Below are 25,270 nucleotides of genomic sequence, written 5' to 3' on the forward strand. Positions count from 1 at the left end.
TTTTCCCTTTTAGTTGCAATCAATTTCTCAGTTTCCACTCATTTTGGTTGTACATATATATATATTTCATGGTTCTACTGTCAAAAACAACTATTTATCAAGCATTATTAAGGTCATGTCATTGTTAAAGATATTGAAGAAAGGCGTGCCTAAGAAAGAAACTAATAAAAAAGTTTCTACCAATCTTATAAGACAATTTTATTTAAATTTGGATGAACCTCATAGGATATGGAAACCAACTGAGCATATTTCCGGTGAGGCAAATTTGGAACTTCAAGAGGATATTATTAATGTGAGAATCAAACTTTCCCTAATCGGCGAGTTGAAAGTAAAGATGAGGGCAAGCCACCCAACTACAATAAAAACGAAAAAGAAGATAAAACTGATCGAGAAATCTACTTATTTATATGGTAGTCCGTCTGTTGATGAAGATTCAGCTGAAAATGGGATTGTTAATGGATTGAGTAAAGGTACTCACAAATTCCCATTTAAGATAACGATACCCAATAGTAAAAATAGTAAAAAACTGTTCAGTTCAATCAAATTCGAAAGAGGATCAATATATTACTACTTACAATGTTCTGTAGAAAGAACAGATAATAAATCAACTAATTTGGCTAGTTGTGAAGCCGACTTCCAATTGATTGTTCCATTAGACGTTACAGAATATAACCAACCAAAGACAAAAAGTGTTGTTCTACAATCTGCAGCCATGGTACGACATCATAACGTGGATGAAAATGGAACAGCGACATCCTCAATGTTCACAAAAATGACAAATAACTCAAATTCTTCAAATGGTTCATCATCATCATCATCAAATGAAAATAAAACCGTTAGCATATCGGTAACACTACCTAAATCGGGGTTCACAATAGGAGAAACAATCCCAGTAAAGATAAATTTAAAACATTATAAACCATACTACCATTTAGCAGGTGTTATAACGACTCTTGTTAGAATATGCAGAGTTGGAGGAATAAATGAGAATGAGCCTACGGAGACTTTCAGGAAGGATATCTGTCAGAACGTCTCCCCAATCTACATCGATAAAGAAACACTGGGCTTTAGCTGTACTGCTTTACTCAAAATACCGTACGATACATTTAGTAGTTTCAACGAATTAAAAAATTTCTTCACATTTCAATACTATATTGAAGTCATGGTAAATCTTTCGAGAAAAAACTTGATTTATACAGAATCCAATAAGATTATAGGTGGTGGCGATACAGATGCTAAGAGTGAACAAGGATTAAGTGATGTTGATACTCCGAAGGAGAGAAGAACTTCTTCCAAGATGGCAACCATTGAGAAAAGTATTCAAAAGAAAGTTTTAAACCTAATTAATCATAGCTCGAACACTGAATTAATTACCATTGACGATAATAATGAATTAAGATCTTCGAACATGACTTTCAAAGACATGGTTGACGTTGAAAACCTCAAGCGATTGAGAAATGTCACAGGCATGTCTATAGAAATTATCGTAGGTACGACTAGAATTGATGATACAGAATCCGTTAAAGAAATAGACCCACCGCAGGAGCAAGAAAGAGCATACCAGAATAATGATTTGAACGAATGGTTATGTTCATCAATCTATGACAACAATATTCAACCGGTACCTGAATACACACCGGCCACATCCGATTTCATGGTTTCTGTGGCTGATGACAAACAGGAGCTAGAAAGAAGTAGATTAAAAGAACTAGAAGATGAACCTGATCCATATTAGTTGAATCTTACCGATTTACGACTACATACTATATATACATACATATATATACTTCTCAATATGCATTATTTTTCCATACGTGGAAATAGTACAATTTCAAGCTCATCGCGAGTACAAGAGAAACGAAAATTTTGCAGTGAAGATTACCACAGTGAAGAGGAAAGAAGGTAATTCGAGGAAATAGTCAAGATGAACGTTCAAGATAGGAGGAGAATATTGGGTCCAAGTGCAGCTAAACCACTTGCATTTGCTAAACCAGTGTCAGAGACAGAGGTGGCAGGAACGCCGCAAGAAACACCTTCAATTAAGACAGGTATAATATCGAACTGTAATGGATCCAGTATAGTGGAAAATTCAAAGACTTCCATACTCTGTTCTGTTTATGGACCAAAAGCGACACGTACGAGTACCTTTGAAGCACGCTGTGAATTGAATGTTATATTGAAGAGTGACTTATTTGAGACGAACAAATTAAAAGAATTAAGCTACTTCTTAATTAGTTTATTAGAGAGTTTCATCTGTTTAGATCTTTATCCTAAGGCAGGTATTGACATTTTCATTAACTTGAATATAGAGGAAGTGAATGAGTTGAGTTGGTATATTCCATACATTGTGTCGAGTATCGTTTTAGGATTGATTGATGCTGAAGTTGAAATTTCGAATATAGTGTCGTGTGGATACCATGAGGGAAATGTAATCTGTTTTGATGATAGGAAGATCATTGGTATTTGGAAAGATCAAGGTATTTTCGAAGAATCTAAATTCAATGCAATCTTGGTAAAATGTGAAGAAAAATCTTTAGAGAATAAATTACAGATTATAAATTATTTAGGTAGTAAATGAAGTAAAACAATATCTATATGTGTATATAACATTTATAATAAGCCAAAATCACCTTTCATGGCTCTTTGTTTTAAATCGTATAGAGTCATTTTTTCGTTATTTGGTAAGACAGAAATCTCACTATCATTCAAATTGAGCACTTGCCTTAGTAATTCTTTTTGTTTCAATTGTAAATCTGGGTTCCTGTTCATTTGAGGTTCATTTTGAGACTCAACGTTTGAAGCTGCCGTGGCAAGTTTAGTTAAATCATCAACTTTACATATACCATTAGTTAATAGTAATTCAGCTATTACATAGGAGAGTTGTGGATATTCAGACAGTAGATCCTTAGCCAAATCATTATTTTCCTTTGACCAAGCCTGAAAGTTTTGTAGAAAGTCTAGTTGTTGAGGTTTACTTATTTTGGAAAGTTCACTCGATATCATCATTGCGGGTGTTGTCATATTAATATTAACATCGATACCAGGTGGTAAATTAGAGAATCTCAAGTTAGTCACAGTATCATTCTTTTGCATATTGCCACCACTTACTGTACTAGTGGTATTCATATTTGATATATCGTTATTAGTAGAATATCCACATTTAAGAAATCTTGAACCTAATTGATAGCCATTCAAATTTCTAATTGCTGAGGCACTTGATTCTAAATCTTTGAATTCAATGAAGGCATAACCTTTAGATTTGCCAGTAGTCGGGTCAAACATCATCTTTAAGTTTGTCACAGGTCCTACGTTGTTGCAAAGGTCTAAAATCTGTTGTTCTGTTTGATCATATGGTATTGAACCCAAATAAACAATTCTAGAAGGTGGGTTATTGGACGTGTTATTGCCACTACCAGTCCCAAGATTGCTATTCTGCATACTGATGTTGCGATACGACGGCTGAGGAGCTTGCATTAGATGTATCTTAATGTCATCTCTTCTTTAAATAGAAATAGATAATCTGCTATTTGGAAATAAGCTGAGAAGAGCCCTAAGGTTCAAAACGTATTCAGTGATTTAGCAGCGAAACCCTAAAATGTCAAGTCTATTACGATCGAATAGCAAAGACCCACTACATTCAAGCAATGAAGATGGACGTCCAGCCAGTTGGTGCATACAGACTTAACTATCAATAGATAACATTATTTGAGGCCATCGCATTATATGAGCATGTTACCCGGCAGTCCAACTTTGATTTTTTTTTTTTTTCCTTTTGCAATGCGATATTCAATTTCTATTGATGATGTAAAGAGCTAAACTGACTGGTTACTTTGATGGAAGACTATTGGTCACTGAACTAGGCTTGTATTCAAGAAGGATGGATTCGAAGGAAGTAATCGTGTTGGTAAAGACCCTGGAGAAAAATAAGAGTGATGACGATACCATCTTAAGAATCTTAAAACAATTAGATAGCGATGTTGTACCTACTGAAAAACTTTTAAGAGAAACCAAAGTTGGTGTCGAAGTTAATAAATTCAAGAAGTCATCGAATGCTGAGATCTCTAAATTGGTCAAGAAGATGATCACATCGTGGAAAGATGCCATCAACAAGAATAAGTTGAAATCCAAACAACAACAACAACAACAGCAGCAGCAGCAGCAACAACAACAACAACAGCAGCAGCAGCAGCAACAACAGCAGCAACAGCGATTAGAATCTCATAGTAATCAAACTAGCAACGAAACTTCATCTTCTGCCGTTACTAATAATGTAGAGGCCAAGAAAGAATCTAAATTTGTCTCCACGAAACCAAGAAACTCAAAGAATGATGGTGTCAATACAATAGTCCATGAAAATAAATTACGTGACTCCGTTATAAGAGCATTGTATGACGCTCTAGCTAAAGAAAGTCAGCATCCACCGAATTCCATTTTAAAACTTTCAATAGAAATTGAGGCCGAAATGAACAAATCATATGATTCAATAGCTAATGAAAAACAATATAAAGAAAAGTATAGAATTATTTATTCAAATCTTATTTCGAAAAATAATTCAGATTTAAAATTCAAAATTACAAATGGTGATATTACTCCTGTTCATTTAGTCAACTGTGATCCAAAAGAGTTAGCACCAGAACCTCTAAGGAAGAAAATAGAAGAAATTAGAGAAAAAAATTTATTCAATGCCCAAGGTGCTACCATAGAAAGATCTGTAACTGATAGATTCACCTGTGGTAAATGTAAAGAAAAGAAAGTTTCTTACTATCAATTACAAACTAGGTCTGCAGATGAACCTTTAACCACATTTTGTACATGTGAAGTATGCGGTAACAGATGGAAATTTTCCTAAGTTATATTAATTCGATTGACGCAAAGTTTGTAATAATATATAAATACCGTACGTATGCTAAGAAACAATGATAAAAACTAACTTAAAAACTTATAGATGACTCGTCGCACCAATTGAATATGTAGCTTGACGATGGTGGGGAAGTAAAGTTCCAAAAAAAAAATAACGACAACTGCAGGACTCGAACCTGCGCGGGCAGAGCCCAAAAGATTTCTAATCTTTCGCCTTAACCACTCGGCCAAGTTGCCTCAATAATAGTATTTCTGGTGAAAGTGACATGTACTACCAATATCACTGGGTATTGCTGAAAAAGCCTCGTCTCCGATACGCCTAATTCAGTGCGACTGCTATCTAACCTTAATTAAGCAGCCATTTGTTAAACTTCATCGCCAATGTTTATTCTTTGTGGCACAAGACGTCTAAGCTGGCTTCGTGAATATAGTTCTTTCTTTCTTGACATAAGTATATGATCATGTAAATTGTGTCTTCAGTCATAGTTGTCCTATGATGGGACTAGCGAACCGCTTGTCCCATAATGTCTAATGTGAACATATGAACGAACTATCTGCATGAAGAGATTTGAAGAAAGAAGGGATGTACTCAAAGTAGACTATGCTAATAATTTAGACATTGGCATGCTTCTTATATATACACTTGTACTTCGGTGATACGCTAATAAATAAATTATGACGTATGTATCTAAACTCGCAGGGGTATTTAACAATTCTAGATGACCCCAATGGTGAAAACTTTCTATTAGTATTAATCAATTTTATTTTTATAGGTCGCATATTACCAAACAACCGCTTATTAACTTCAGTTTTCTGGGAACCAAAAATATGAACTTCACAGAAAATGAATGGTAAACACTTTAATTTTTGATAGCAAAAGTTGAAGGCACGTTACTAAATACCCGTATTGATTTGAATTTCAAGTTTATGAATACAGTTTTACTGTAATACTTTGCTGGTATAGTTATTAAAAGAGAGTTCCCTGAAACTATATTGCAAGACTTGCCACAATCGACATCTACATCTCATGTGTAGAATCAACGCATCCGATACATTTCAATATTAAACATTAGGTTAATCATATAAAGTTGTTACAAAGTTTTTTAAAAATATAAATCTGTATAAATGATGCTTTCTAAAAGCTACTCCAATTCCAATCTACTGGTACACTTCCTACTAAGCTATCTCTATGTTTTTTGCTATTAGGATCATCACGACGCCCATTTTTCTTAAGTATGTCATTCCCATCATTGGTAATAACAATTTCATGATTCTGCTGTTCTTTAATCTTCTGATTTTTTTTCTTTCTGATATCATCGATAATATTTTCATATTCATCCATACAATTATCGCAAACCTTTGATATTACACCACCAAATTGTCTCAAGTGGCAGAATTTAGCATCTGAGTCTAGATATAAGGTATGCTTGACATGATCTTGACAAAAAATTTCACCGCAATGACGACAATGATGTTTACGTTCCACCACGGTGAATTTTTTACCACATTTTTTACAATTGGTTCTCTGAGAATCAGGCACCCAATGCTTCTTCGTTGGTTGAATTGATATTATGGGCTCGTTTTCAGAAGCGGCGTAATCTTTGAGATAACTGGGCACAAATTTGAGTATGAAATTTTGCTTTATGGTATCATATATCGAATTATTAGAATGTAAACTCATTGAATCGGCACTACTATTACGATCCAAATTGTTATTACGCGTTGATAGTAGTAAAGAATCCAGATCTGTGTTCAATTCATTAAAATTTGAGTAGTCGTGTGGATGATATTGCGAATTTTCATTTGGTCTCTTGATATCTTCATTTGTAATGTTTGTCTCTGAAACATTACGTAAAACTGCAGGAATATATAAAGGTTTTTTAGGGTTACCAATTTGTCTCATGGATTTATTTGATTTGGGAGAGTATGGCTTCGTTACGACCGAGACTTCAAATGAAGTTCTCCGCCTTGATAAAGGTTGCCTTAAACTTCTCATATCATTTGATTTCAGGTGAATCATTGATTTCGAATTTTTCATTAATTTATTTACATTTTCATTTTTCAATACTAGGTCCGGTGGTAAATTGTCTATATTGGAAGTAGTAGTAATAGGAGGTTGTTGTTGTTGAATGGTATTATTTCTTAATGTCATGAGATTAACTTTACTATTGATGTGATTTTGTGAATTAATGCTATTTTTCAAACTAAAATTTGAATTACGTTTCTCTAACCTTCCACTTCTTGATGGATCAATTTTCATCTTGGAACCAATACTTGATTTTCTTGCGGATGATCGTCTTGGTGTACTGGTTGCCGTGCTTGGTTTACTGGAACTAATGGAGTCTGGTTTTGAAAGAGCATCGTCTTCATTATTATTTGTTAGCATGTCATTAATTTCCATTGAGTCACCAGTTTTCAGAATAGAAAGCTTTCTTAAAGCCTGTGTGGTAAGATTGACATTAGGGACATCTTCATCAGACTGATCTTCATTATCCTTATTACTGATTAGAGCTTCAGTAACAACTGGTTGCCTACTAACTGAACCAACATTGATTCTATTATCATTGGTGAAAGGTTGTTGTAATCCTATATTATCATCCTCTTCAATGACACTACCAGGAGTAGACTTTGTATTACTACCACTTGCTTGCGGATTGATCATTGACTTCAGAGAAAGACTACTGAATGCACTCTGTACTGAATGCTGTCTTGATTTTCTTGGTATTACTTTTTGAAACGTTAGAGGAGCACCATCTTTGTCAGGGGAGGCACTAACAGCCGGAGATTTCCTATTAGAATAGATGACAGAGGAAGATTGGGAAATATCCTCTTTTTCCGGTTCTTCTTGAATTGTGGAGGCTCTTGTTTCCTTTACAGAATGTTCACGATCTGTAATATCAGATGTGACAAGCATTTGAAAAATGTAAGAGTCTTTTTAATTAATGAACACAATAAATTATCAATTAAAATGATTACAAATCTCACTATTCATGTGAACTTAATCGCACTTAAGATCTTTTTGCTTTTTTTGTATTGGTGATGATAATCGTTTATAATCCAATTTTAGTTCCAAAGGAAAAGACTGGAGAAGCTAAAAAACCAGGGTCGGAATAATTAGGCCCATGTGGCAGCCCTATATGAATTACAAGGGTCGGAATTATATTTTGGATGTTGCCCTAACATTTTTACATTATTTACCCTGTATTTCTAGTATAACCCTAAACAAAAAGCATCACGTGATTTTAAAAAACTGGGTAACAAGAAAGTTGTACACCCTAACCTACTTTGGTGTAAGGTACGGATGTATGGCTTAGGGTTATTTGCAGCGACTAAACGCTCGCGAAAGTTTTTCATTCAATTTTTGACACGTTAAGGCTTTCTTTTTTGAACAGCAAATACATTGTATGTAAGTGGAAAGATACGTATAGGTGAAAGATAATTCTCTTTTTTAATTCAATCATTGTTGCCATCCAACTGTATATGGTTCATTTCATAACACTCAATTGAATTCCAAGCTTTTAATATATTCAAGAAATTAATAAATACAAGGCAGTTCTCTCCCCATAATGTCAACGGCAGTTGTAAAAAATAGGGAATCTTCTTCCACTACGATACAGTGGGTTCAATCCATTTTAAAAACGGCAATTTTCGTTAGTATAATATTTGCGTCTGTCTCATCGAGATTATTTGCCGTCATTAGGTTCGAATCAATTATTCACGAATTCGATCCATGGTTCAATTTTAGAGCTACAAAATATTTAGTCGAAAACTCTTTCAATGATTTTCTCAATTGGTTCGACGATAGAACTTGGTATCCGTTGGGCAGAGTCACCGGTGGTACTCTATACCCAGGTTTAATGACTACTAGTGGTTTAGTCTGGCATATCTTCAAAGATTATCTTGGTTTACCAATTGATATCAGAAATATTTGTGTAATGTTTGCTCCCGCTTTCTCCGGTATCACAGCATACGCTACTTATAAGTTGACTTGTGAAATTAAAGATGAATCTGCAGGTTTATTGGCTGCTGCCTTCATCGGTATTGTTCCAGGTTATATCTCAAGATCTGTAGCAGGTTCCTACGATAACGAAGCCATTGCAATCACTTTATTAATGGTCACTTTCATGTTCTGGATTAAAGCTATGAAATACGGTTCAATCTTAAATGGTTGTCTAGCAGCCTTATTCTATTTCTATATGGTTTCTGCTTGGGGTGGGTACGTTTTTATCACCAATTTAATCCCATTCCATGTATTTTGTTTGATCCTAATGGGTAGATATAACCCTAAGATATACGTTGCTTATAACACTTGGTTCGTTATTGGTACCATTGCTTCAATGCAAATTCCATTCGTTGGCTTCTTACCAATTAAATCTAACGATCATATGTCTGCATTAGGTGTCTTTGGATTATTACAAATTGTTGCCCTGGGTAATTTTGTAAAAGGTAAAGTTTCTAGTGGTAAATTCAAGATAATTATGGTCGTATCAATGATCACTCTAATTGCTGTAGGTGTCCTAGGTTTATTCGCTCTAACTTATATGGGATTAATTGCTCCATGGACCGGTAGATTCTATTCTCTATGGGATACCAGTTATGCAAAGATCCACATTCCAATTATTGCTTCGGTTTCAGAACATCAACCTGTTACTTGGCCAGCTTTCTTCTTTGACACACAATTTTTAATTTGGTTATTCCCAGCTGGTGTTCTTCTTCTTTTCTTAGAATTAAGAGATGAACATGTCTTTATCATTGCTTATTCCGTATTGTGTTCCTATTTTGCTGGTGTCATGATTAGATTAATGTTAACTTTAACTCCAGTTATTTGTATTGCAGCTGCTGTTGCATTGTCCAAAATCTTTGACATATATTTGGATTTTTCATCAATTTTCTTTAATGATGGAAAAGATAAAAAAGTTGAACCAAGGAAGAAGGTGTTATCACTAATAACCAAATTATTTGTCTCTGCTACTTTCATTTTCTACTTGTACCTTTTCGTTTACCATTGTACATGGGTGACACAAACAGCATACTCTTCACCATCTGTCGTTCTACCATCACAAGGTCCAGATGGCAGACCAGCCTTAATTGACGATTATAGAGAAGCATACTACTGGCTACGTATGAATACGAAGGAAGATGCTAAAGTTGCAGCATGGTGGGATTATGGATATCAAATTGGTGGTATGGCAGATCGTACCACTTTGGTAGATAACAATACATGGAACAACACACACATTGCCCTTATTGGTAAAGCAATGGCGTCACCAGAAGAGATATCTTACAAAGTTTTAAAAGAATTGGACGTTGATTATGTTTTGATTATATTTGGTGGTGTTCTTGGATTTGGTGGTGATGATATTAATAAGTTCCTCTGGATGATTAGAATCAGTCAAGGTATTTGGCCCGATGAAATCTCAGAAAGAAATTTTTTCACTTCAAATGGTGAATATAAAGTGGATTCCAGTGCTACTGAAACAATGAAGAAATCTTTATTGTACAAGATGAGTTATAAAGATTTCCCAGAATTGTTCGGTGGCAGAGGTGAAGGTATGGATAGAGTCCGTCATCAAACCATTAGAAGTGAAGATGTTGAAGCTTTAGATTATTTCGAAGAAGCATTTACATCAGAAAATTGGCTAGTGAGAATTTATAAATTGAGAGATCTTGATGATGAAGGTAGAAATTTCCGTGACGTTGGTAAATTTAATAGATTGAGTGAAAAATTTTTAAGAAAGAGATCATTGAATAAGAAGCCTGCCATTGATATGCTTATTTAGTTTAGAAGTATAAATATATATAACTTAGATATATCACTTTTGAGAAGTTACTTTTGGAGCTTCAATTTTTTCAGTAAATAGTAAAAATTTGATTAAAGATTCGATATTTGATATGACATTTGTCAAAGCCCAAATCCAGATACCAAAAGAGACACCTACTTTTGTAGACATACTAGTTTGACGTCCCAATATATAGTTCAATGGTGTCAATACAAGATGCAGCCAACCATTGTTCCATACGCCGGAGATCAAATATGGGAATGTGTCGTTAGTTGGTAAATAATAGACAATTTCTTTACCCTTCCATATTTTGAATACGAAAAATGGTAAAGTGAGAGTGATTAATTTAAGTTTATGGAAGATTGCATGCAAATTCTTGGAATTTAATTTAATTTTGGAGTCTAATTCTGATAATTCAATTTTCAATTTATCTAACTGTCTATTATTTTTAGTCCATTTGGCATAATTATCCTGAGCTGAGATGGAATGATTTTCTTCGATGAGTTGACGTTGTTTACGTAATTTTGAATTATACTCTCTTGTATCTTTTGAATTTGTCTTCAATGATAAGGCCATTAACCAATTTGAATGGTACTTGGCTGTATAATCGATGAATTTAGTGACAGCCACTAAGAATAGGGCGATGATCACCACAGAATTAGCCATTTCTTCTCGATTGTTCTACTGGCGATAAACCTGTTAAATTGATACCACGATGGCTCTTTTTTCAACTCTTAAGGCTCTCTTTTGCAATACAGCAGGCGGTTACCCGGAAAGAAGATAGATAACACAGTTGAATTGAAGCGTACATTCAGTAAGATTCATCCGGCGGGTCAGCGTATTTTAACCATGTACATCCTAGCCAGGTAGATATGATCAGGACTTCCAATGTCACTGCGACTTCCATTTGCTGTCGCAACGATCCCGTCACGGGAAAAGCTGGCCATATAAAGACATGGAACATATAAAACACAGACAGCATCCATTAATCAGCACCTATAGACCGATCCATACAACCGTCCAACAAAGCAGAGAGATGCACTGCGAAAATAGCAGCAGTCATTTCTTTAAATATGGCATTGCGTCCCTCACTTCTCACGGTCCACACACACACTCTCTATTCGATATAAAAAATTATTCTGATTTCCAATAAGAAGATGTGGATGTACATGGAAAGTGTTGGTGGGAATTGTAAGATAGACACTAGAGTGATGTCCGCTGAATACATAGAAGATAACTCACATTTGTCTGATGAAGATAGTGTAACGTACGATGAATGGATTCCATCATTTTGTTCAAGATTCGGCCACGAATTCTTTTGTCAAGTGCCAACAGATTTCATTGAAGATGACTTCAATATGACTTCGCTGAGTCAAGAAGTGCCTCATTATCGTAAAGCTTTGGATCTAATCCTGGATCTAGAGGCAATGAGCGACGAGGAGGAAGAGGAAGAGGAAATAGAAGAAGAAAGCGATATTGATATTAAGAGTAATGATAACACCAATAATAGAACGGTAAATAGAAGTATCATTGAGCATTCAGCAGAACAGTTGTATGGCCTCATTCATGCAAGGTATATCTTAACAAAACAAGGTCTACAAGCAATGGCAGAAAAATTCGATCATAAACAATTCGGTACATGTCCTCGTTACTACTGTAGTGGGATGCAATTGTTACCCTGTGGTTTAAGTGATACAATTGGTAAATACACTGTGAGACTCTATTGTCCCTCATGTCAGGATCTATATCTCCCTCAATCTTCCAGATATCTCTGTTTGGAAGGTGCTTATTGGGGCACAAGTTTCCCAGGTGTATTTTTAAAGCATTTCAAAGAATTGGAAGATTATGTGGAACGTAAGGGCAAAGAAGCGTATCATTTGAAAGTATTCGGTTTCAAAATCAATGATTTGGCAGTCTCCGGTCAAAGAATGAAATGGTTAAGGCAATGGCCTGCTACTGATGAAGAATGGGATGAATTTAAAAAATGTGAATTCGAATTACCAACTATTCAACATACTTCATGACCCCAGCCTTATCATTAATTATTACTTCTATATATTTTTAATTGTATTTGATAAATTAGTCCAATATTTCAATTCCATTGTCAATTCAACGGCAGTAGAATAATCCTCCTGTTCGAAACAATCCCTCAATTTGTTTACAATCGCATCCATCCTATCATCATTCTCCTGCTTAATCCTAGCAATTTCGTCATTACTTATCGAGTCATCAGCAAGTCGCTCATTAATCTCAATCACCTCCATTAATATCGACGGACCAACTTCTAATTTTTGACCATCCTCCGTCAAATCTATACCTTTATTTATCTTAATCATATACTGTGACCTACTCAACGGCTCTTTCAACACATGATACGCCTTATTCACCACAGACGAGTCCATGTCGGCACCATCACCGTTCCCAGCTACCATATCTGGGTGGAATTGTGATTGTAATACCCTATATTCTTTCCGTAACTGTGATTGATCTACATTGAATGATGGCTCTCCCCCGGGAAAACTCTTAGGAAACATCTCATAGAATGTAGACACCATCCTTCTACTACTATGACCCCATCTGAAACATCCTGAAGCCACCGATCTAAACATACTTACACTCATTCATCTGACTGTTATAAGAAAGGCAATATTAATAATCTCGCTTTTCAATGTCAAAAAAAAATCTGGTGTATATGAAACAGTTCCAAGTAAAGGGTGAATCCTGTAATCATCTATGGATCTGACTCAAAGATTGATCATCACACAGCCTTTGTATTTCCAGGAATCATCCCAAAAATGTGGATACTGTAAAGGTGAAAAACCAAGCCAAGGCGATTATTTTGCATTGGATTCCTGGTACCGTCCTGGTAAGGAATCCACTCATACAAATAGTACTATAGGGTTTCAATGTGAAAATATCACGATTGAAACGTACGAAAGATTGTGTAACCTTGGATTTAGAAGATCTGGTTGTTTTCTCTACAAATTTGATATGCTAAGGAATTGCTGTAGATTATTTACCATAAGAACTACACCAGAAGAGGTCAAATTGACAAAAGAATTGAAAACTTGCGTGAAACATTTTAAAAAATTTATAAACGTACCACCATCAGAAAAGATTAGCAAAAATCAACCTTTCGATTACATCAATGAACTTCGCAGTTTGGATTCTGCCGATTTCCATACTGTATACGAACCTTCCGTTTTTACAACTGAAAAATATGATCTGTACGTTAAATATCAGGAACAGGTTCACAACGATTACAAACATTCAACAAGATCTTTTAAACGATTTCTTTGTGATTCACCATTTCCCGAATATACTAGAAATGGTACCAAGGAAGAATGGTCACAGTTGAATGACCCAGAATATAAGGGTAATTTTGACAGATTGGGCCCCACCCATGAATGTTACTATTACGAGGGAAAACTAATTGCACTGGCCATATTAGATTTCTTACCCAGTGGCGTATCTTCTGTTTACTTCATCTATGATCCAGAATTCAAGAAATTATCCCTAGGTAAATTAAGTGCTTTGAAAGAGTTGACTCTTGTCCACAAACTGAGTAGGCCGTTTTATTACCTCGGATATTACATTGACGATTGTCCAAAGATGAATTACAAATCTCAATATGGTGGAGAACTTTTGGACGTCTGCAATTTAAACTATGTTTCCTTAGAGTTTCTAAAATCAAATAATATGATCTCAAACGGTAGACTTTTCATATTGGGTGAAGAAAATAGCATCAGCGATGAATTGTTCATGGATGATAATTTGGAAAGAACTGAATTCCCCACTGTGGAAAATGCGACCTCACTATCCAACGTAGCAGAACATATATATGGCTCAAATGGCGTTGCATTCCATAGCAAGGAGAAATATTTAAGCAAACTTGTTGAAATGGGCATACCCCTGGAGATGGAGGAACCAAAGAATGTCTTCTTCCAGAGACATTCTACCGATAAGAAATCCATGTCAGATTTGAACAATCTTCCAAGTGTCGTACCTGGCCTACTACCAATTAATGAATTATATGACATTATAACGTCCAGGAAGATTAATGAATTGAATGGTGCCATGATGATATACGACACTTTGCTGCACAGAATTAGATTTATGTTCGATTTTGAAGTAGAACATCCTTCTAACAAATTGGTCATATTCAATACGATAAGACTTTTGGGACTGGACATTTGTAAATCTGCCCTCCTCATTATATAAATGTCTTCAAGACGGCTGCAATGAATATTCACAATCATTTTCTCTTTTCATATACAACCATATATATCACTATTACTACTCATCGCATCATTTCTTTCACGAGAAACATAGCGAGATGAAAAATTTCGAAATAGAATATCTCGAACTATTTGCACGATAGTATATACCTTGATATACATAGGGAAGAGCTGTAGTAGGGTATTAAACTACACTTCGTCGTTGCATAATACAGCAGTATCCCCAAAGCAAGTTTTTCTGATACTTAAATTATGAGTAGCATCGATGAAGTTGTAAAGCTTATCGAAAATTTATATTCACCAAACCCAACGGTAGATGTTAATCAAACACAACTGACATTACAATCCTTACAAAAATCAAATGATGGATCACGTTTAGCAGTTGAATTATTATCCGTTTCAAGCAATTTTAGCCCAAATGTCAAATATTTCGGTGCTTTGACTTTAACTGTGCAACTTAATACAGCTCAGGAAAATAGTGCAAACTGGAACCTTCTCAAATATAATCTGAATTATCTAATCCAATATTCTGCATTATATGCATCTAATCCAAGCCATCATGGTAGTCTATTTATCACTATCAAGAAATTAATGTCAAATCTGTCGTTGATTTTTATGAACATTAATGACAGTGAAAATGACAACGAGCCAGAAAACTTGTTGACTTCATGGAGTAACCCTCTAGATACTTTTGTCACTTTATTATCTGCTTATAATGGCTCTCCAGAACAAATCAATGATGATCAGTTAGTTCAGCAGGCCATCCAACATGTCGTACCATACAATGATCTCATTAATTTCATATCAACGTCTCCAAGCTTTAACGAATTGTTACTCATTTTGGCAGAGATTATTGTGGAAGATTTAACAAAATATCAATCTATGAGGCATTCTATGAGCAAAATTCATGAATTAGTTCACTCTAAATTATATGTCACTGCCATGGCATTGTTAAACTTCAACCTAATCAACCATATTACTAACAATAAGATGACTGATGTTATATTCAATGCAGTTAGTGCATGGATAAACTACGTGTCAATGACAAGAGCAACAAATAATAGAATGGATTTATCAGAACTATTCCAAAACTTATTGAATGTTATGTTAAACTCGAATGAAGAGGTTGATGGTTTTATTAATGGTGAAAAAGTAATCTCAGTGTTGGGTAATGTGTTCAGTAATGATCCTACTTTAATGAATTTCGATTTACGTTCTCAGGTTGAAGTTATCTTCCTTGGAGTTTCTAGAACAAGTGATCAAAGTGATGCAACAAAAAATGGCTGGATGTTACAGTACATGAATCATCTAGTTACTAACGAAATGACTTCAGCACTGAAGGATCTAGCCATATGTATTGTGGATTTTTTACAAGTAAACACATTAGATCTTTGTAATAAATTATTCACAAACATTTCTACTGTTCATATTTCAATTACACAACAGTATATTAAAGTTCTATTACAGTTGACAAATTTTCCGCTCATCCCTGTCATTCAGGAGTTCTTTTCAGTGAAGATGGCCGACTTTTGGGCCGATTTAGCAGATTCATTCATTAATCTGGCTCCTGAAACGTTGTCACCAAATGCCTCTCAAATTGCAATTGATATTTTCCAACAAGCGGTAAATATTTATTTACCGAAGGTTTCCTTATTGAATAAACAGAAGATTCTCGATGAAAATGATATTTCTATGGTCCATGAATTTGACGACTTCAGAAATGCCGTTGTCGACCTTTCTCAATCATTATGGAATATCCTCGGTAACGAGCATTTGGCGAATGTTTTGATGGACGGTATTGGTAACAACGATGTTTCAGGCACAAATGATCTCAATGTTTTCTATCAAATCGAATCAATGGGCTTTTTATTGAACGCTCTACTGACAGATATGTCATTAGGCCAAAGTCCATGGCTTGTTGGTAGATTAAACAAGAATAGATTTTTTGTAAAAAATATTATACTCCAATTCAACACAGGAGTTTTCAACTTTCATACCTATTTGAACTGTGATGCACATCCTAATTACAATTTAATAAAACTAGATTTCATTAGGACTTCAACGAACCTGATGGCAACTTTAGCAGATTATTTCAAAAGTGACCCAACCGACCTAAGCTTCTGCATTGAAGCGTTATTCCAAGGATTGGAAAGTTGTACATCTCAAAACAATCCAAATCCAGTTCAGAAAGAATATAATGATAAAATGGAAGTTCTTATCATCAAGACTATTACTACTGTATGTGAGAAGTGTAGGGAGCAATTAACACAATACTTGATGCATTTTGTTGGGGTTTTGAATACCTTAACGAGACCTGATTCAAATGTTTCTACCTTTACAAGAGGTAAACTGACCAGATCGATTGGGTACATAGTTGAGTGCATGGTATCTCAGGGTCCCGAAGAGCAAGCCAAATATATTGTGGAGATACTAAACTCGATTGAAAACTTTATCAATCAATGTCTTTCTTTGTCTCAGCAAAATAAAGAACAAAAAGAATACATTCATAACCTATTGAGTTGTATATCTGAATTAGGTTCCTCATTAATTCATCCGGATGAAATACAAAATGAAGGATTAATTCAAAGGTTACCAGAATTCCATAACTATTGGTTAAATGATCCATTACAGTGTCGCCCAAAATTACTAAGTTTGCTAGATAGAGTTTTGACGCATCCTGCATACGGTAAAGATTCAAGTTTTATCGAAGTAAGTTGTTTAATATTGGGAAAAACATTAGGGTTACCAGATGATGAGCCACATTTTTTGAAATATTCGATGCAAGATATCATGAACTTCATTTTAAGACATATTCAATCATGTGAGTTAACTACTTCCTTACCTTTTTTCGTTTATTTGCTTGAAAAACTTCTCATCCAATTCAAGACACAATTATCATCAGGAGAAATTGATTTCCTTTTCGATAAGATATTTTTGCAATTCTATTCCCAATATATTCAAAATGATCCTGATCTTTTACAGACCATGATAAACTTTTCTATAACTGTGCTAGAGACAAGCCCATCTCTCATAATCAACTCATCACATTGGACTTCGTTCATTTTACCCACCTTTTTAAGGTTATTACCTTCACATGAAAAATTTACTGTCGTAGCTGTCACCAAATTTTGGTCAAAAGTAATTAATAATAAGAAATATTCCCAGCAAGACTTAGAATTAACAAGGAGTCAGATTCTTTCAAGAGGTCAAGAGTTAACTTACCACACAATGTATGGACTATTTCACACACAAAGGTCAGATATAAATAGTTATACTGAATTAATTAGGTCATTGGTTGCAAAATTCCCTATGGAAACAAAAAATTGGTTAATTATTACTTTACCTCAACTATGTGATAATGCATTGGCTCACGAGAAGTTTATCAGTAAATTATTTGTGACCAGAGGTAGTAGAGCTGCTGGAAACGTTATTTTGAATTGGTGGTTAGAGTGTAGCTCTTTACCCAGTTATAACAATTGATTTCAGCACAATAATAGGCTAGCAGCTACATCTTATATAGACATGTTTTAATTTATAAGCTTAATTGATTTATCATATCTTCAGTTAAAGGACTTTCAACATCTAATGAGATGGAAATTGAAGTTCAAAAAAAAATAAGCGTCACAGACAGGATTCGAACCTGCGCAGGTAAAACCCAATGCCTTAACAGCTTTTTCTTTGAAATAGCAGGGCATCGCCTTAACCACTCGGCCACTGGGACAATCTTGTTTCTTGAAAAGTATCCTATCATGTTGTGCCAAAAGATCTACTATCACCATAATACGCCTTCCTGCGGCGCCAGTATGTCTTAATTAACGTAATCATAATGTAATATCGTTTCCAGCAAGACTATCTGCTTTGCACATAAAATCCACTCATAGATATGATGCTATTGAAGAATCAAACACTCGTACTGTATACTATTAATGAGGTGCAAATCTATAATTGAACTAAAGCGACTAAAAATAATTAGAACAACGCCATTATGTTGGTATGTCAATACTGTCTACAATTGGATCATTTTTATAAGAGATAATGTGAAAAAAAACTTGGAAGGATAATTTACTTTATTGTTTCATTGTCTCAAATGTAGCATTAGATCCACGTTCCGCATTGTTGCTCTCCGTAAATGATTGCTACATATCTTTGTGTTATGCCAAAGAGGTAATGGCAGGAGTTGTCTCTTTTCCGACAAGTGATGGAAGTTGCTTCGTGACTTCTGACGTTCGTTGAGCTTATATGAACTTATTTCTCTGCAACATTCTTAAATTGCTATTAATGCTGTCAATTTTACAGTGAAACATGTTATATATACGTTTCGACACATTGCTGCTAGAATCAAACGGCATGCTGGGTGTATTGGCCGCCATTATGCGAAGTTCCTGTCAAAATTGCTAGAAATTGAATCATCGACGACCCGTCAACCAAGCAGGTCATGTTGACCAGCCGAGTGTGTTTATAATATTATGTACTCTACTATGAACAGTATCCTGATTATTGGCTATTTCCGGCCTCTATTGCTGTTGTTTGACGTTGACTGACCTGTGCTGAAGGTGTACGTCACATTGTGATTTCGCATGTCTATGAAACCTCGAAAAAAGTAGTCGAGATAATAAGAGATGCAAACCGTTCAATAATAAAGCATCGACTAAGCATAGAGTACTTATGCCAGCCATGACTATTGAACTTGATGCTAACAAAGTTTGGATAGACGGCTGTTTTGATTTCACTCATCACGGGCACGCAGGTGCCATTCTACAGGCACGTAGGACAATACTTCCGCCAAATGAAGGTGAGCTATACTGTGGAGTGCACAGTGACGAACAAATCACCATTAACAAAGGTAGACCGGTTATGACGTCTCCAGAGAGATATGAACACACAAGATCTAATAGATGGTGCACTTCAGTAATTGAAGACGCTCCTTACGTTACACAACCAGATGTTTTGGACGAGTATGGCTGTAAATACGTTGTTCATGGAGATGATATTACTTTAGATGCAAATGGAGAGGATTGCTATCAAATTATGAAAGATGTGGGCAGATTCAAAGTAGTAAAGAGGACTTTGGGAGTTAGTACTACCGATATTATACATAGAATCTTGACCGGAATATATCCATCCGTCGAAGAGCATGGTGAAGAATATTATCCAGATGCTGAAAGTTTGAAATTATACAGTACAGCAGAGGATGGCTATTCGAAACATTGTTTTGTTTGGAAAGGTGACTTAAATACTGTACTTGTTGAGGGAGGTTTTAAAATAGCAGAGAACGATTTAGTTTTAGTTGTGGGTGATTTTGATCTCTTCCACATGGGACAAATTGATCAACTAGCCAACGTTAAGACAAAAATGTATGCCAATAGTCCAAAATGTAAGTTAATTGTGGGAGTAACCCTGAGAGATTTCAAAGATAGAAACAAAAATACAATAATGACATTGAAAGAAAGAGTATTGAGTGTATTGAGTTGCAAGTACGTTGATGGTGTCATAATTGATCCTACCGACGAGGACAGTTTTGAAACCAAATGGGAAATTGATACAGATCCGTTAATCCAAAGTGGAAAATTTAGCAGATATTTGACCAAGCAAATCATAATAAATCGTATCGACGATCAACGTGATGTCTACATAAAGAGAAATGAGAAAAAAGGCATTATTATTGAATAGATGAAGCTATAAAAAAACAGATGGTTGCATATATGCCAAATATATATACTAACTCATTAAGATAAAAGAATATATGGTAGATAGAATACGACAGTAGCTGTGATAAATTTTGAGAAGCAGAGGTCAAATTTGATATTTTTGAATATCCTCAAATCTTTTCTCATTAAGTTGGCTATTAACATTAGAAGATCTTCTTTCTTTGTTAAAAAGTGGTGGTATCTCTCCAGAATCCATCAAATCGTTAAGTTCGTCGCCTGGTTTACCCCAGTTACCTTTACCTGAACCGTGCTTCTTTACATTATATGGAGCTTCACCAAAATTGCCATTATGCGTAAAATACTTAGGATCCGCCTGATGCTCGTGGATAGTCCATTTAGTGGTTCTCGTCATTTTGAATTATCACTACGTGAATTTAAATTAGAATTTTATATACCGTTTGGATTATTTTAAGATTGCATTTATATATATGTAAAGTATCATTTATGCGATGATTTTAATGGATCCTTTACACGGCTGATGCACAGATCATCATTTACTGGCATTAAATTCCCACTCTTTAAACGTGATGAGTCTCTTGATGCTCGTGATCCACAGTCTTACAGTTTCGTTGATCATTATATTTGCCACATCCGTATTACCAAACCTACTAATCTTGAATTGTGCGCTTCTTGAGTGGATACCAACATTACTGACACCAATGGGCCATGCGACGTTACCGATACTTAACTTCAAATATAGATTTAATGCGTTCTCTACCTTGCCCTTGTCATTCTGTAGATGGAAGAATATGCTACTTAGTGATATCAGTATCTCTCTTTCGATAGTGAGCTTCCGTAGCTGGATGAGTAAGGGAAACAGGCTCATTTTGGTTTCTTCCAGAAGTTCTCCCTGGTAGTTCGACGTTTCCCACTCTTTCAATAGTTGATGTATATAAAGGTTACATTTCATAGAGAGTGTGTTGGAATTATCTACGTCCTTTGTATCTTCAAGTGACTTGATTTCTCTTATAGTTATATTTACTGGTAACTTAGACTCTCTTTCAATGATATCTCGCACCATATCGATTCGATCCTTTTCTGTGGTATCCTCCTCTAGTTCATCATTCTTCACTGGATGAGATGAAGCGGCAACTGGTACGGAAGCTTCATTTACATGCACATCTTTTGGAAGATCTTGTTCTTCTGCTTGTTCAGGCTCTATGGCACGGTTTTCCTTCAAAGAAATTTCACTCCGCTTCTTCAATATCTCTTGCTTCAATATACTGCTGAAGTCCATTACATAAACCAAGTAAAGCAACAGTTCTAATCGTATATCGACCTGCCCATCTGCCTTTAAAAGTTCATCTTTAATCGAAATACTATTATTATTATTTTCTTGCGATACCCGGACAAACTCATTGGAATATTCGATTGGAAAAAAAAAGTGAAGAGGGAAGAAGGAAATATCTACTTCTAAGAGTAATGAAACTACTTCTAGTGAGTCCCAGGATACGAAGCTTCAGCCTATAGAAAAGTCTTTAAGATGGCTAGTGAGGCTACTAATGATGCACAGGGCTATTTGTCCCAGGAAGAAGAAGTCTTTGACGGTAACGATATTGAAAATAATGAAACAAGGGTTTACGAAGAGTCATTAGATTTGGATTTATCCCGTAGCAATAGACAAATTTGGTTGGTTAGACTGCCAATGTTTCTTGCTGAAAAATGGAGGGACAGGAATAATCTTCATGGGCAAGAGTTGGGGAAGATTAGGATCAATAAAGATGGTAGTAAAATCAAGCTAGTACTCAATGAAAATGATAATGACTCCATCCCACATGAGTATGATCTAGAACTTACGAAGAAAGTTGTGGAAAATGAGTACGTCTTTACGGAACAAAATTTAAGAAAGTTTCAACAACGTGAAAGAGAACTTGCTGCAGATCCTGAAAAGCAAAGGCAAGCTTATCTCAAGAAACAGGAAAGAGAGGAAGAATTAAAAAAGAAACAGCAACAATTGAAACGTAAAAATAATAGGAGGAAATTCAATCATAGGGTTATGACTGATAGAGATGGTAGAGATAGATATATTCCATATGTGAAGACTATTCCAAAAAAGACGACAATTACAGGTACAGTTTGTCACGAATGTCAAGTCATGCCTTCAATGAATGATCCAAATTACCATAAGATTGTCGAACAACGGAGAAACTTAGTTAAATATAATAATAAAGAAAGAATCACAACATTGGACCAAACTGTCGGTGTTACAATGAGCCATACAGGTATGTCCATGAAATCCGATACATCCACTTTCTTGAAAGTTGGTCGTGAAAAGGCTAAGAGCAACATTAAGTCAATTAGAATGCCAAAGAAAGAAATTTTGGACTATCTATTCAAATTATTCGATGAGTATGATTACTGGTCATTAAAAGGGTTGAAAGAACGTACAAGGCAACCTGAAGCACATTTGAAAGAATGTCTGGATAAAGTGGCAACTTTAGTGAAGAAAGGTCCATATGCTTTCAAATACACTTTGAAACCCGAATATAAGAAATTGAAGGAAGAAGAAAGAAAGGCAACATTGGGTGAACTGGCCAATGATCAATCGCAATCACCTGACAGTTCCGTCGGTAATGAAAATGGGCAAGGTAGTGCCGGAAATGAGGAAGATATGGAAGGCGAAGACGACATCGAAATGGAAGATATTGTATAGTCCCATTATATGCGGATGAAGATACAATATAAAGGAATAGCAACACTCTTTGTAAAGGATATGTCTTTTTTTGAAAATATAGCTATTTCTCTGGTTTTTGTATTCGTTATTAGAGTCATTTTGAATATTTGATTTCAATTATATAAATTATAATTATTAGTTTTTTTTACTGCATATTGATATCAATGTTATTGTAATCGTTTACTTCTATAATTGTTTTATCTTTTTTAAAATTGTCATTTTTTGAAGCAGCCATTTCTATTAAAGTTTCGTTGTCCTTGCCATTGGTCTTTTTGGCGTCCTTCTCAAAAGGTGCATCTGGTAAGTTTTCTTTCGCCGCTTCTAAAGTTCTACCCTCAGTTTTGCTTATACTCTCATGAATAGTTCCACTTTCTTCACTAGTTGGTGTAATAAATTCATTAAAAGGCTCAGATTCATCTTGTATATTTTCTTTTTCATATCGTTCATCTTCATCGTTAGTAGAGGGGATAATACGAATGTTCTTCACATTACTGAATGAAACTTTTCTCTTCCTATTACCACCGGATAAGGAGGAAATATCTGTTCTATCTTTTTTATCACTCATATCTTCAAACAGAACCGTATCCCCTTCTCTATCATCTGTCGAGTTCTTACCTCCGGGCTCCTTACTTATGACTGAAGTAACAGAACTCGTAGATTCAGCAGACTGCACAGTACCTGATGGACATATTAATTCGGCTGTTCGTATCCACCTTCTCCTTCTGGTGTATTTGGTGTACGTATCCTCAGTAGTTGGCTTTTTCCATGTATTATCGAAATAAATAAATGCTGCATTTGCATCTGGCGATGCCGTTGTTTTTGCCTTCGAACTAGATAATTGAATAGCACCCGCATTAGTCATATCAAGACGCCAAGTTTTATCCACCCACCTCCACCTCATATTTGAATCATCTTCAGGAAGTTTAAATAGGCCAGGTTCTGGAACAGTATTTAAAAATTCATCGGTCCATGGGGCTCTCTCGTAAGCCATTAAAGTAGATGTCCAGCCTATCCCCAACCATCTACGCTGATTTTCATACAAAACATATGTGAATCTGACTTTGTTTAGCCCAGTATTACTACCATTACCTTTTGTAGGCATATTTTGCAGTTGTTTGGCCACGTTATAAAATATTCTTTGATGTTTATTCACGCCGTCTAGATCCAGCCCGGTAAGATAGAAGATGAAAAGTCGAACTGCTCTGAATCTCCAAAGAATTCTTCTCATATGTTTCGCCCATGGCGAATGATACGTCAGAGCAAAAACTCCTGATATGAGTAATAATTTGATCGGCGGTATTATGAAGAATGATATTATGATGTAATTGGAAGAAAAAAAAGTATTAGTAAATAAAATTCTTCTGATGTCCTGGGTAGTTAAAATATTTATAGGAGACAGCATCATATCTGCTTTTAACGATACCCTGTTCATTACATGAACAATGTCATCTAGCGTTGGATACGCAGAAACCTGCTCTGTAACGTATTTATCTAGAAGAGAGTAAAGCCACAATGACTCTATGACTATCAGATGGCCAAAATATTTCGTAAAAGTTTCATAGTGAAGTATCGTTAAGACATATATGAAAACTAGTACTACGCTTGGCCAGGCTTCGTCATTGGTCCAAGTAATCAGGCTGAGAGCTTTATCCGTCACTATTAGGTATGGGTATAGTTTAGCGAGGCTTCTTGCAATTGTAGGTGGCGTTGATGTCAATAATGGGGATGATACAATCATTGTGTCAAGATCGTTATCTGACTCAACACTATTAGATCGGGAGTGTTTCATTTTCCGACTCTTCTTCAAAGCACTTCTCGTCCCCCTCTTCTTACTAGAATTCTCAATATGAGTCCCAAATCTAACAAACTGTGAATTGGTAACTTCATCAGTTTCCTTTGCGGATGATTCATGTATCTTTTTCTCAGAAGTTTTGATATCTTCATTCATTTTCTAAAAAATGTGGCAATTGTATGCTAAATGTAGAGAATTTGACTCTTTAACAATGAAGC

General features: G+C 35.3%; 16 protein-coding genes and 2 non-coding genes across 18 annotated transcripts; 9 read left to right on the top strand and 9 right to left on the bottom strand.

Moving 5' to 3' along the window:
* Nucleotides 1-115: 115 nt before the first annotated feature.
* On the top strand, nt 116-1,735 carry RIM8 (Rim8p; the record flags this gene model as incomplete). Its single annotated transcript, XM_003957995.1, has 1 exon — nt 116-1,735. One exon carries the CDS (start codon nt 116-118, stop codon nt 1,733-1,735), a length of 1,620 nt encoding a protein of 539 aa, XP_003958044.1.
* Nucleotides 1,736-1,924: 189 nt separating this feature from the next.
* MTR3 (exosome non-catalytic core subunit MTR3) lies at nt 1,925-2,578 on the top strand (the record flags this gene model as incomplete). The annotated part of the gene is made up of 1 exon (XM_003957996.1): nt 1,925-2,578. One exon carries the CDS (start codon nt 1,925-1,927, stop codon nt 2,576-2,578), a length of 654 nt encoding a protein of 217 aa, XP_003958045.1.
* A 32-nt stretch (nt 2,579-2,610) lies between these two features.
* On the bottom strand, nt 2,611-3,438 carry RNA15 (Rna15p; the record flags this gene model as incomplete). The annotated part of the gene is made up of 1 exon (XM_003957997.1): nt 2,611-3,438. The coding sequence occupies one exon, from the start codon at nt 3,436-3,438 to the stop codon at nt 2,611-2,613; it is 828 nt and encodes a 275-aa protein (XP_003958046.1).
* A 439-nt stretch (nt 3,439-3,877) lies between these two features.
* DST1 (transcription elongation factor DST1) lies at nt 3,878-4,849 on the top strand (the record flags this gene model as incomplete). Its single annotated transcript, XM_003957998.1, has 1 exon — nt 3,878-4,849. The coding sequence occupies one exon, from the start codon at nt 3,878-3,880 to the stop codon at nt 4,847-4,849; it is 972 nt and encodes a 323-aa protein (XP_003958047.1).
* A 166-nt stretch (nt 4,850-5,015) lies between these two features.
* KAFR0Ftrna18S lies at nt 5,016-5,097 on the bottom strand. The gene has a single exon. It is a non-coding gene; the product is annotated as a tRNA-Ser (tRNA).
* Nucleotides 5,098-5,995: 898 nt separating this feature from the next.
* PIB2 (Pib2p) lies at nt 5,996-7,774 on the bottom strand (the record flags this gene model as incomplete). The annotated part of the gene is made up of 1 exon (XM_003957999.1): nt 5,996-7,774. One exon carries the CDS (start codon nt 7,772-7,774, stop codon nt 5,996-5,998), a length of 1,779 nt encoding a protein of 592 aa, XP_003958048.1.
* A 652-nt stretch (nt 7,775-8,426) lies between these two features.
* STT3 (dolichyl-diphosphooligosaccharide--protein glycosyltransferase subunit STT3) lies at nt 8,427-10,640 on the top strand (the record flags this gene model as incomplete). Its single annotated transcript, XM_003958000.1, has 1 exon — nt 8,427-10,640. One exon carries the CDS (start codon nt 8,427-8,429, stop codon nt 10,638-10,640), a length of 2,214 nt encoding a protein of 737 aa, XP_003958049.1.
* A 33-nt stretch (nt 10,641-10,673) lies between these two features.
* On the bottom strand, nt 10,674-11,306 carry GET1 (GET complex subunit GET1; the record flags this gene model as incomplete). The annotated part of the gene is made up of 1 exon (XM_003958001.1): nt 10,674-11,306. One exon carries the CDS (start codon nt 11,304-11,306, stop codon nt 10,674-10,676), a length of 633 nt encoding a protein of 210 aa, XP_003958050.1.
* A 545-nt stretch (nt 11,307-11,851) lies between these two features.
* Nucleotides 11,852-12,664, top strand: CKB1 (casein kinase 2 regulatory subunit CKB1; the record flags this gene model as incomplete). The annotated part of the gene is made up of 1 exon (XM_003958002.1): nt 11,852-12,664. One exon carries the CDS (start codon nt 11,852-11,854, stop codon nt 12,662-12,664), a length of 813 nt encoding a protein of 270 aa, XP_003958051.1.
* Nucleotides 12,665-12,691: 27 nt separating this feature from the next.
* Nucleotides 12,692-13,249, bottom strand: JAC1 (J-type chaperone JAC1; the record flags this gene model as incomplete). The annotated part of the gene is made up of 1 exon (XM_003958003.1): nt 12,692-13,249. One exon carries the CDS (start codon nt 13,247-13,249, stop codon nt 12,692-12,694), a length of 558 nt encoding a protein of 185 aa, XP_003958052.1.
* Nucleotides 13,250-13,373: 124 nt separating this feature from the next.
* On the top strand, nt 13,374-14,861 carry ATE1 (arginyltransferase; the record flags this gene model as incomplete). Its single annotated transcript, XM_003958004.1, has 1 exon — nt 13,374-14,861. One exon carries the CDS (start codon nt 13,374-13,376, stop codon nt 14,859-14,861), a length of 1,488 nt encoding a protein of 495 aa, XP_003958053.1.
* A 269-nt stretch (nt 14,862-15,130) lies between these two features.
* Nucleotides 15,131-18,358, top strand: KAP122 (Kap122p; the record flags this gene model as incomplete). The annotated part of the gene is made up of 1 exon (XM_003958005.1): nt 15,131-18,358. The coding sequence occupies one exon, from the start codon at nt 15,131-15,133 to the stop codon at nt 18,356-18,358; it is 3,228 nt and encodes a 1,075-aa protein (XP_003958054.1).
* A 139-nt stretch (nt 18,359-18,497) lies between these two features.
* Nucleotides 18,498-18,599, bottom strand: KAFR0Ftrna19S. Its single transcript is given in 2 exon segments — nt 18,498-18,543; nt 18,562-18,599. It is a non-coding gene; the product is annotated as a tRNA-Ser (tRNA).
* A 953-nt stretch (nt 18,600-19,552) lies between these two features.
* ECT1 (ethanolamine-phosphate cytidylyltransferase) lies at nt 19,553-20,548 on the top strand (the record flags this gene model as incomplete). Its single annotated transcript, XM_003958006.1, has 1 exon — nt 19,553-20,548. One exon carries the CDS (start codon nt 19,553-19,555, stop codon nt 20,546-20,548), a length of 996 nt encoding a protein of 331 aa, XP_003958055.1.
* A 123-nt stretch (nt 20,549-20,671) lies between these two features.
* On the bottom strand, nt 20,672-20,938 carry STF2 (ATPase-stabilizing factor family protein; the record flags this gene model as incomplete). The annotated part of the gene is made up of 1 exon (XM_003958007.1): nt 20,672-20,938. The coding sequence occupies one exon, from the start codon at nt 20,936-20,938 to the stop codon at nt 20,672-20,674; it is 267 nt and encodes an 88-aa protein (XP_003958056.1).
* A 138-nt stretch (nt 20,939-21,076) lies between these two features.
* PRP18 (mRNA splicing protein PRP18) lies at nt 21,077-21,823 on the bottom strand (the record flags this gene model as incomplete). Its single annotated transcript, XM_003958008.1, has 1 exon — nt 21,077-21,823. The coding sequence occupies one exon, from the start codon at nt 21,821-21,823 to the stop codon at nt 21,077-21,079; it is 747 nt and encodes a 248-aa protein (XP_003958057.1).
* A 246-nt stretch (nt 21,824-22,069) lies between these two features.
* On the top strand, nt 22,070-23,239 carry TFG2 (transcription factor IIF subunit TFG2; the record flags this gene model as incomplete). The annotated part of the gene is made up of 1 exon (XM_003958009.1): nt 22,070-23,239. The coding sequence occupies one exon, from the start codon at nt 22,070-22,072 to the stop codon at nt 23,237-23,239; it is 1,170 nt and encodes a 389-aa protein (XP_003958058.1).
* Nucleotides 23,240-23,405: 166 nt separating this feature from the next.
* PEX31 (peroxisome biogenesis protein) lies at nt 23,406-25,208 on the bottom strand (the record flags this gene model as incomplete). Its single annotated transcript, XM_003958010.1, has 1 exon — nt 23,406-25,208. One exon carries the CDS (start codon nt 25,206-25,208, stop codon nt 23,406-23,408), a length of 1,803 nt encoding a protein of 600 aa, XP_003958059.1.
* Between the last annotated feature and the right edge of the window lie 62 nt (nt 25,209-25,270).

Source organism: Kazachstania africana, chromosome 6, assembly GCF_000304475.1.
Source record: "Kazachstania africana CBS 2517 chromosome 6, complete genome".
Classification (NCBI taxonomy): Eukaryota; Fungi; Ascomycota; class Saccharomycetes; order Saccharomycetales; family Saccharomycetaceae; genus Kazachstania; species Kazachstania africana.